Below are 12161 nucleotides of genomic sequence, written 5' to 3' on the forward strand. Positions count from 1 at the left end.
TATACCAGGACAGAATGCAGCTGCAGAGTCTGACTTTACACTCCCCTACCACCTAATTTATCTGCACACAAACCCCAGCATACAGGTGTTTGTAATCTTTTATAACAATTTGGAATCAGAATATTTTTGTCCCAGATTTTCAGGAATTCTAGACCACAGGGTGGCAGATCAATAGAATTTTTCATTTATTTAATGTTTGCAATAAGAAAATTACAGCCAAAGGAGGAGATTTATCAAACTAGTGTAAAGTGGAACTGGCTTAGTTGCCCATAGCAACCAGATTCCACATTAAATTTTCCAAAGGAGCTGTCAAAAATGAAATGTGGAATCTGATTGGTTGCTATGGATAACTAAGCCGGTTCTACTTTACACCAGTCTGATAAATCTCCCCCATAGTGGTTATTTAATTAATAGCTAGATGAATGTTTGCATTAAATTCATGTATCATTGGATCTAAAGGAATATCATAAGGAGGCAAACGTTCTGTGACTTAAATTGTAAAAAGGTAATAGCTCTGAAACAGGGATTAGCAACCTCCGGCACTCCAGCTGTTCAGAAACTACAACTCCCAGAATGCTTAATTCACTTCTGTGGGAGTTAGAAGAACAGCTGAGCATGTTTGCATGCTGGGAGTTGTAGTTTCACAGCAGCTAGAGTACCAAAGGTTGCTTACCCCTTCTCTAGAAGAAATTATGAACAAATAAATTGGATAGTATGAAATTGTGGTTTTAACTAACACTACAGCAACAGTATTTCCCTTACAAAATATGCTTTTATAACTATGCTTTAGATCCGTGGATTTTGCAAAGTCTTCTCTTTAGGCAATGATGATGTCATCAGTAGGAACTGGTGCTATCAGAGCATCATCAGTCTGATCAGTTTTCTGTAAAAGATAATAATACATATATGGAAGATTATTAACAAGATATCTAATAAATCAAAGAACAGTACAGAGATCCAGCTGATAACCTTTTCAAACCTAGGCCTGTAACTATGAAAAATGTTAAGGGAGTGGACACAAGACCAAGGGCCCCTATGCAGGAAAAGTAAATTCTTTTGTGAGATGAGAAAGCAGTTCTCATTGTGTGAACATTGTATTTGTGTAAATGAAGTTAAATTAAATTTGAACTGACATTCTGCTGTTTGGCCACAAGTGGCCGCTGTTTTCCAAGCACAGCTAACAGACTGCATTTCGATATTCATGTATGCAAAACTCTCAGAGGTGGGGTCTCGAATTTAGAAAAGGAAGTGAAGCAGCAGCCATCTTAGGCTACTTTCACACTAGCGTTCGATCGGATCCGTTCTGAACGGATCCGCTCATATTAATGCAGACGGTGGCTCCGTTCAGAACGGATCCGTCTGCATTATAACTTAGAAAATTTTTCTAAGTGTGAAAGTAGCCTGAGCGGATCCGTTCAGACTTTACATTGAAAGTCAATGGGGGACGGATCCGCTTGAAGATTGAGCCATATGGTGTCATCTTCAAGCGGATCTGTTCCCATTGACTTACATTGTAAGTCGGAACGGATCCGCTCGCCTCCGCACGGCCAGGCGGACACCCGAACGCTGCTTGCAGCGTTCAGGTGTCCGCTCACTGAGCGGAGCGGAGGCTGAGCGCTGGCAGGCGGATGCATTCTCAGTGGATCCGCCTCCACTGACAATGCATTAGGGCCAGACGGCTGCGTTCAGGGCCGCTTGTGAGCCCCTTCAAACGGAGCTCACAAGCGGACACCTGAACGCAGGTGTGAAAGGAGCCTTAGCGTGATCCTGGGAGAAGCTACAGGAGCTGTGTGTGAGGAGAATCCCTTGACATCCAAGCGTGAGAGCATCCTTCAGGGACCTGAGCTGCAGCCAAGTGGAGTGTCCATGACCCTGATCTTGTCCAGAGGAAGGGGAATTGCTGCCAGGAACGCAAAAGAGAGCTGAGGAGTAAAGCCAGAGACACAGCAGCACTGCATGCTTGTTGGAGAAACCCTTGTTTCGTCCACGGTTACCAGCTTAAACGGAACAGACCCGGGTCAGTAAGACTAATCATGCATGTACTTCATCACAGTTTTGGCACCTAGGATCTCAGAGACTGAGACCAGGCCTGTAGTCAGTTGGGTGTTCTGTTTGTGTCAGGCCACAAAAATAGTTTACTGCTCATAACAAGGACTTCATGTTTAAAGTGACAGATCACACCAGAAAGCTGATAAGCTTCACAATGAATTTAACCCACGCTGATGTTTATTCAGGAGAAACACTATAGGCACATGCTATATGACCAGTTGTTAGGGTAGTGAATTATTATAGCATGGAATAAAATTGTAAGTTGTTGTGCAGGCTAGCCCGCATTACGTACCCAACAATTGTTTCTGACTCTAGAGTAATAACAGGTAAGGCATGGCTGGTCTATTTGAGCCTGCCAGTAGGTAAATTTACCACTAATACCTCCATCATTCACCGGAGGCGCCGCAGAGTACAGCACAATGGTCTCAGCCTCCTGGCTGGGTGTATGTAAATTTATTCATGTGTAACCAGCACCTATAGTCTCGTTCATTACCACGTTTAAGTAAAATATAGTTTTGGCAAAACTGGAGTCGGAGTTATTCTCCTCATTCGCGTCTTCACTATATCCTGCAGTAGAGAATTCTAATTCTAAATGCTGAAGACTGAAGTCCTCTATAGTAGGGAACCTTCTTCCTCATGAACCCTGTACTACTGCAACAGCAGTATGTCCATCTGCCCCCCTCCCAAAAAAATACATTAGTGGAAATGTATTTACTTAAAGGGGTTGTCTCATGACAATCTCTTTAGAAAAAAAGCTGTCCCAGCTATCAACTGATTGTTATAGGTGCGGTTCTTGAAACCCCTTTCAATCATCTGTTAAAGCTGGGGGAAGTTGTGGGTGCCCATACAAATAAAATCAAGGCCCGCCATGTAATACACAGCTGCAACTGCCAGGGCGGATAATTTCTATACAATCTAATAGGGTATATACTGTATAATGGGGTTGTCTTTGAGACAACCCGTTTAAGCATACCAAGTTACTAAGTAGAAAGATAGCTCTGCACTATTAATAGTACAGTAGAAATCTGGCAATGGATGATCCACAAACCTTGCTGTGATTGAGCTATTATTTTGCTGTTGTGTGTGACCACCCTCCCTATGCACCGTGTGAATAAACAAAGCATCGTGTTTTACACCAAGACTGGTCTGTGTTGCCTCTATACTGCACTCGCTACCACTGCCTACGAGAGCGTATCCCCACAGTATATATGATGCAAAACCTACTGTATGAAGGTCACACACCTATCTTGTCCCAGATATTGGAAAAATGATAAAACCTAACTTTTACTATATTTAAAATAAAAAAATGATAGTAATCTTAAACTGAGCTAATAAAGAGGTTAAACCTCTCTGGTTCCTGTGTCAACCTGTGTAATGTTCTGATTACTTGAAGGGCTACTGGGAGTGCACTTTCCCTGCTCAGCCCTAGCTATCAGTTAGTTACTATCACTGATAATCCGCTAACTGGATTGATGTGTTAACATCCACACTACTCAATAATGCATATTTCGAGGTCAGTGGACATAGGAACATAGACGCCTAAAACCTATAAGCTGCCCCCCAACATGTTTCTCCAGCTATTCTGGCTTCATCAGGGGTAACAGGCAAAATTGAAAAAAAGACACCCGACACCTGATATATAAAGGCTTCCACAAAGTGAGTGACATCCCTAGCCATCAGTCACAATGTAAGATTGATGGGGGTAAGTATGACCAACTTCACCTGTGGCTAATGGGAGCTGGTATAGAGCAGTGACACGTACCACTGCATCCAACAGAAGAGAAGAGGAGGAGTGCCAATGACGTAGTGCGCTCAACTCCAATGCGCACAGGCTTAGTTTTCCCAAAAACGGTGCGCTTGAGCTGAGGCTGCACATGGACTGAGTCTCTGGCATCAAAATGCCCTTACAACTGCGAATGCGCACCAATTTATTAACCAGAACTCTTCACAATGTATGTAGTGCGCTTGCGTAGATCATACTAACATAATGCCAAACTATAATACTTATGGGGACCAATATATATAATATAGTTTTACACTTGGCGACAAAAAAGAAAAAAAGTGTATAAATAGATCATAGTTTAATGAAAAGCATTATTACAGTGAAAACTGCACTAATATACCATATATCATACAAGTTCATCATGATCACAAACTGCAGCTTATATTCCACTTTATAAAATGGAAAAAATGAAAATAGCTAGAGCTCCTTCAATCTGGTAATTTATAAAAAAGGAAGAAAAAGTAAAGCCTTCATTAAGGCCTTTCGGACTGAAGCTGTCTAGGAGATAAATCTACCTGGTCTCTTCCTGGAGGAGGACTTTATCCAGGTTCCCTTTTCGTGCACCAAGAGTTTTTTTTTGCATACCCCCCACAATTTAAGAGAACTGGGGTCTCCTTGGTGGAATTGACTGACATGTCTAGAAATAGTAGTGTCTTCGTATTAATGCTAATGATATGCTGGCAGATCCTCCGTCTAAACTCTTGTGTTGTCTTGCCGATATATAGTTTGAAGCACGGACATTGGGCAATGCAATTCCCATAGTCTGACAATTAATGAATTGTCTAATATCATATTTTTTTTTAATTATCATTTGGATTGATGGAATCCTTAGTCTTTTTGATATATGGGCACATCTGCCACATTGGTAACTGCCCACTATATTAGATTTTAACCATGTAGTTTTGGGAGAGTCTCCACTGAAGAAGCTATAAACCAAAATATCCTTAAGGTTCTTGCCTCTACGATGGGTGATACTGGGTTTAGGGGTAATTAAATCCCTAAGATCATTATGAGCCTGTAAAATGTGCCAATGTTGGGTGTGGCTAGGCTGCCGAAAAAGATGGCCGCTTGAGTGAAGAGCTCCTGCACCTCAGCGTCTGCAAACTTGCCTGCCCGTCTCAAATTATACTGAAGAGACACCTAACTGCTCTCACAGATGCATAACTCCCCCGCTGACATTATGGGGAAAACAAAGAAGCATTTACAGAAGCTGCAAGACGGCAACCTGGAGAGCTATTTCGACTGGGGAAGATTCAAAGATGGCGCAGATGGTACAGACAAAGCGGCATTGGGATCTCAGTGCAATGTCACCAGCACATACAGCTCGTTCGCCCTCCCCACCGGACATGTCCGACAGCACCAACCTGCTACATGAATCGCCTCCGTCGTTCCCACCGACACCAGAAGAGGCCAGAGCTCCAGGGCCAGCTCCGCATGGGATCTAAAATGGCGCCCGTCCTCTGGCGCAGCGGGACCAGCCGCCTAGATTCCCTCATCCACAGCTGACTGCGGTGCACTCCGGAAGCCAAATACAGCTAAGTGAGTACACCTTTCACATTACTGCAACCCCAGATCCCTTCCAGTTGCTCACCTCTTCTGATAAGCCGGTCTGCAGACAGATATTGCGGGGTTGATTAACCCTCTCTCTGCCAGGCTGCAGACAACAGAAGATAAGATGCAACATGTGGAAACAAAAATGGGTGACTTTGCAACATTCCAGAATGCTATTATTGATGCCCATAATGTCCTGGCTAAAAATGGCGACCTGGAAGATAGCTCCAGATGAAATAACGTTAAATTTAGGGGTATTCCTGAAGACGTTGCCCCCCAGGAACTGCAAACCTATTTAAAAGGGTTAATAAGGGCCCTTTTACCACAGATTCCGACACCGGATATGATTATTGACAGTGCCCACAGACTCCCTAAGCCTCCACACCTTGGCCCTAACATCCACTTCTTTCATACTAAAGAGGCACTCATGGCTGCGGCATGAAACAAGACCTCATTGCCTGCTCCATACCAGAAGATTAAACTCTTCACAGACCGTTCTATGGTCGCCCTTCGCCGGCGCAGAGCACTACTGCCTATTACGATGGCCCTCCGAGACAACGATTTCCCCTACAAATGGGGTTACCCCCTGAAGATTCTTATCTGAAAAAACGGACAAACACATGCCATCAAGACCCTAGAAGAAGGGAAACAATTACTACATCTGTGGCAGATTCGTTGCCATCAAGTGAAGAGGACGCTGACCTCCATAGTCTCTGCTACTCCACACACATCAGAGGGCTGATGCCCTGAGTTTGTCCCCTGCAGATGACAACTTACAAATCAGGACTTCCGCAGTGGTAGTATACTGTTTATTACTACCCCGCTAAGACCTTTTGTGATATCCTACTTAGGCGTCCTGGAAGCACCTCACACGAATTGGTGCAGGTACTCTGGCACCACTCATCTTCTCGGTTTATTCCAACTCTAGCACCGAACTCTCGCCCTGTTTATACCTAGACGGTTACCACCGTCCTGTTCATTACCTACTGAGGTTTATACGGTTATCCCCGTCTCATTTATCTTATTTGTTGCTCTTCCCACCCTCCCTCTTTTCTCCCTCTCTTCCCTGCTATAGAGCCTTCAGTACTTTCAATTTTGACATATTAATATTGTATACCATTATTGTGTTCTCTTCTCCTTTTTGAGGGCTAAGATAACTATCTTCTTTTAATATCATGGGTCTGAAGATTATGTTCCTTAATGTTAAAAGCCTTAACTGCCCTCAGAAAAGGTTTTACATGTGGAAAGAAGCTTTAACCGCTAACACCTGTTTCCCACTATCCTGCAATCACACTGTGACAAGAAAAAGAGAGGTACCCTAATCGCTGTCAAAAACACTGTTGCCTATACTCCCATTAAGACCAAAATTGACCCAAAAGGTCACTACATTATTCTAGTTTGTTCCATCAATAACATTACATATACATTAGTTAACCTTTACGCCCCTAACTCCCACCAGTTGTTTTTTTTTACATAAACTAATGCGCAATGTGAATAAGCTTAAACAGGGGAAGGCAATCCTATGCGGGGATTTCAACACCGTCTTACAACCCACTATTGACTCCACATCCCCTACAAGGCGACCAGATACAGGGGTTGCTTCCTTCTTATATTCTGAAGGCCTTACGGACATATGGAGAGCTCAACATAGCCTAGAAAGGGACTTCACCTTTTTCACCCCCATACAAGGGACATACTCGAGGATAGACATGTTTATGATAGACCACCCCTCCCTACTCCACACGCTTTCCACTGATATTGGCCGTATTAAATGGTCAGATCATGCCCCGATCACCATCACCCTTGAGGAACAGTTTCAATCTCCAAGAGCCCCTATTTGGAGGATAATGCATTTCTCTTCAATAACCCGAAGCATGTTTTGGAACTTTCTGCACATTTGAATGAATACTTTCACTTTAACAGCAGTTTGGTTTCAAACTAATTTGTCTTGTGGCAAGCCCACAAAGCGTACATACAGGGCTCTTTGATTAAGATGAACTCCATTGTAAAGAAACTCAGAGAACGAGATATTACACAAACCCTAGGACACATTGCTAATCTGGAGGCAATAAATAAACCCGCTCCAACCCTTCAGGGTTCCAATGAACTTAGGATCACACGGAACAAGCTTAGCAGCCTACTTCTTCAAAACTACCATAAATCCCTCCTAAGGCTCCAATCTAAATATTATTTCCAGGGAAACAAAGCAAGCAGACTTTTGGCGCAACAACTAAAAGCTCAACAGTCAAAGTCCAAGATACCACATCTGGTACACCCCATAACCAAGGCAAAATTGATAGATCCCAGAGACATTGCTAACCAATTTAAAATATACTATAAAACACTTTACAATCTAAAAGATAGTACCCCAACTGCCTGAAAATTACTCTACCTTAGTGGAGGCGTCCCTTCCCACTCTCACCCAGCCACAATTACAGTCACTCAACGCACCGTTTTCAATCACAATAAGGTAGTTACATCACTCCCTTTAGGAAAATCCCCAGGCTCCCACAGACTCTCTAATGAGTACTTTCACCACTTTCAACATATTCTTGCCCCGGACATGTTGGAAACACTAATAGTCACAATCCCAAAACCTGGCAAAGGCACCTGACATACCCCAGAACTTCAGGCCTATCTCACTGCTTAATTCCGACATACATTTTTTTGCTAAGATCATAGCTAATAGATTAGCTCCACTTTTCCCTTCACGGATCCACCCTGACCAAACTGGATTTGTGACTGGCCGACAAGCCTCCGATAACACCAGGTGGATTGTAGACTTGTTTAATTACACTGAAATGCATAATCTCCCAATGCTTACGATCACATTAGACGCGGAAAAAGCATTTGATCGCCTACATTGAGATTACACATTCTCTACACTCCGACACATGGCTTCTCGGGACAAATACTCCAAGCTATCCACTGCTTATACTCCTCTCCCTCCGCGAAAGTCTGGGTTAATGGAGTACTGTCAGATCGAGTTGGGATTACTAATGGATCTAGACAGGGATGTCCCTTATCACCTCTACTGTTTATTCTGGCACTGGAACCCTTAGCACAGACTATAAGAAACTCACCTTTAATAGCTGGAGTGGAGATAGGGGGAAGATCCCACAAAATCACACTCTATGCAGATTTCATAATTGAAACTACCACCCCCTTCTAGCCACCATGTTGAATGACTTAAACAATTTTTCTATGAAAGCATTGTCCTGGGTGGGTAGAGTAGCATCCTTCCAAATGATGACCCTCCCCAAGCTTACATATATCTTTCGTGCCCTCCCAATCCCGGTCCCTGCAACATTCTTCAAAAAAGCACAGTCGATTCTGGGTAAGTACATCTGGGGTCCAACCAAACCCAGAGTAGCTCGGGCATTACTGTCCAAGAAAAAACATGCTGGCGGACTAGGCCTTCCTTATATTAAGGACTACTTCCGAGCAATAGCACTCTCCTTCACCCGGGAATGGTGGACCCCAGACGACACAAAAGCCTGATCGAATTCCACACAATTAAACATGCTACTTTAAAGGATTATCTGATCCATTTGTTATGGAACCCGTCCCAGCCACATGATGACCTACTAACGATAAAACATGTTAGCAACCTATGGTCCACAATTCACAGAACACAGAAAGACTCAAACTCTACCCTCTTACCACAAGCCACTATAAGAACATTGGAATTAAGCATATCTGACATTAACCTGACAAATTGGCGAGGAAAGGGGATCACTTCCATATCCCAAATCATGTCAAACGGCCGACTCCTCCCCTTTGACTCACTTCACCGCTTATTCACATTGCCACATGCTGAATTCTACAACTACTTGAGAATCCGACACTTTATTTTATTTCCACCCTCAATAAATTCTTGCATACTGAGACTATTCAAATTCCCATCCCTTTTTAAAAGACACACCACACGCTACGTATACGACATATTAGGAGATAAAGCCACTTTCACCAAGACTCTACCCATAAAAAAATGGGAGCTAGAGCTAGGGAAGTCCTTCCTAGAAGAGGACTGGGTCCTAGCTATCAGATTTCTGGTTTCTAACTTCAAATGCATAACCCACTACGAAGCAGGGCTTAAGACCATCCTACAGTGGTACTTTACTCCACAGAGATTGAACACAATCTACCCCTCATCCTGCCCCTATTGCTGGAGAGGATGCGGGGCTGGAGGCTCCCTACTACACATCTTGTGGATATGCCCCATACTCACCCCCTATTGGCACAGTGTTTTTGACTTGATTTCTGGGATATCAGTCCAGAGTATTGAACCTCTTTCTGAACTGGCTCCACAACCCCAATTATTCCCCCTTAACTACAGGGTCGCTCCACCTGCCTAGGACAGAAAGTGAATAATGGAACCCAGATAGATTTGCACTGCTCAACTATGTTAGATAATGATCGCTAATACCTTAATGCCCCTCTTTCCCTCCCCCCCTCTCCCTCCCCCCTTACCCTCCCCCCTTACCCTTTACTGTTTTATGGTCTATTTGTTGCGGACCTTATTGTACTCTACTCTCACTATGCAAAGTACCTATGTATATTGTCGCTCTATAAGCAAGCCTATTATATAGGCACATATAGATGTAAATCAAAATACTAAGGTATATGGCTTTCTATTTATGTTCCACTAAAATGCCAATAAAAACGATTGCCTTTAAAATGTGCCAATGTTTTTTCTTTCATGTCTTCTCTCTGCAGAGTTTGACTCATAGACATCTTAGTTTCCTACATTTCCATCATCCTCCCCACCTTCTGTGGACACCTCATCCTGCCACCCCCAATACTGTACCCACTGTGCTCCCCAAAACTATACTGCAGAAACAGTAAATCCCCCTGAAAATATTAGTACCACATAGATAGTGCCACCTTCAATAATTATTGGCAGATAGTGCCCTAAAAAATAGCTATGTTCAGTAAATAGTGTTCCTGACACTGTCATAAACATATACAGCGTCCCACTACATGATCGTGGGCACCACAAACTTGTTTTATTGTGTTTTATTGTCATATATTATGCCTGTATGCTGCACTTCATCTCATGTCATATTCTCCCATGTCACTAAGTGATTCTATGTGTAAGATCCTTTACACAGGCCTAGTTAGGGTGCACTACACTAGTTTCTCCACTAGATGGGGCAGTGTTACAGTGTATATATAGCTTAGCTCAGGCCCAAGTTAGACAGTGTCTAGTGAAGTTTAGTCAGAGAGTAGCCATGATGTAGCTGCCTGCTGGAGGGAGGCCTCCTGCCTCTCTGCTCTCTCCCAGTTGGCTCCACAGTCCAGGGTTAAAGCCTACAAGATTTTGCCCAGGGTGACCAGTGACAAGCTGCTACAGCAAGTATTCAAGGGGATTAGTATATTTTATTCAAGTCAAACGATAGCAAACAGCCATACTCAAAGGCTTCCCAGGCACCTTTGCAATTAGGTGTAGGACACAGCTTCCGGCATCCATACCGTCCAGTATAAATCCTGAGGACAGTTAGGCCAACTGCCAGAAAAGCACTGGAAAAAGAGGTTCATGGATTCTGAAAACCACCTTTAATTCAGGTTAGAATAAAGCGAGAGTTAATACCAGCCTAAGACTTTTATACTTCAAAAGCCTAGTCTAAAGCAGTAGCTTTCATATACATAAAAGACAAAGAGCCTGTTTTATCTGAGGACTTACAATATCCTACCCCGGTATGCATGAGAGACTGTATTTCATATCTTGAATGTAACCGTTATCAGAAGCAACGTTCAGTAAAAGTTATAAGCTGGATTGCACTATCCTTGTCTCAGTCTCCAATTCCTCAGTTAACACTACAGTAAATGGTTGTACCACCATAAAAGGTACTGGCGTCACGACTACAAGGGACCTTGCCATAAGCACATTATTACAGACCATCAAGGGCACCGCGAACCACCATCTGGCTTGTGTCCCTTACACCAGAGTCTGCCCCAGAGAATTCTTGTGCCGTTCTCCTCATCACTTATGTGAGCCTACCCAGGGACAACATAACCGTGAGTAACCAGAACTGTACTTACCTCGGCCCACCTAATGCTCACACCGTGACCTCACATATAATTCTCCTGTTGGTCTGGCATACTGCATAAAATAAATTGCGTCACGAACAGGATTTGCAAACCCCTGCACCATTATAGACTGCCTATTGTGAATGAGCCCCAACTGTTGGATTGCTTTTATCGGGCCAAATGACTGTTTAGGCTGTTTAGAGACTGTCTGCATATGTTGCGCTACACTTCTACTACAAAACTGCATCTTTAAAACTGCAAAATTGTTTTTTTTTCAAAAGTCAATAGCGCTGCTTGCTTTATTTGAATGGACTGTTTTGCACTTAAGATGGCTGCCTAAGGGACTTGTAAGTTGCACCCCCTCTCAAAGTGGGAAAATATTGGTGCCACTGTGTTGAAAGGTGGAAATAGTATCTCTGCTGCGCCATAAACCTCATTTGAATGGACAATATATGCACCGCTTACCCTATACTGGACTGCGTCACCAAAAATGGCAGAGAGCGGAGCAACCAGAGAGACTCCAGTGTCTAGAGATTCACAGCCCTGGACAGGATGAGAAATGGGTGAGCCACCTGCCTACTCTCCGGGATCGGAGATGCCGCCCTACCCCTGCCGGCAGCCATGTGACAGCTTTCCCAGGCCGAGTCCCTTGTGGCATGCTCTAATGGAAGAGATACACAGTGCTCAAGACGACTCAGACAAAAATGTACTTTGAAGAGGTCGCCAAAGCCATCCATGAGGACCC

The 12161-nt window shown here is 43.5% G+C and overlaps 1 protein-coding gene across 3 annotated transcripts in view; it reads right to left on the reverse strand.

Moving 5' to 3' along the window:
* Positions 1–350: 350 nt before the first annotated feature.
* LOC122941779 overlaps positions 351–12161 on the reverse strand; it is an 81226-nt gene continuing 69415 nt past the window's right edge. For all 3 annotated transcript variants that reach the window (XM_044299213.1, XM_044299212.1, XM_044299214.1), the window contains exon 7: positions 351–883. In XM_044299213.1, the coding sequence (XP_044155148.1) occupies positions 818–883 (66 nt within the window). In that variant the 3' untranslated portion in view covers positions 351–817. The remainder of the gene's footprint in view (positions 884–12161) is intronic.

Source organism: Bufo gargarizans, chromosome 6, assembly GCF_014858855.1.
Source record: "Bufo gargarizans isolate SCDJY-AF-19 chromosome 6, ASM1485885v1, whole genome shotgun sequence".
NCBI classification, from domain to species: Eukaryota; Metazoa; Chordata; class Amphibia; order Anura; family Bufonidae; genus Bufo; species Bufo gargarizans.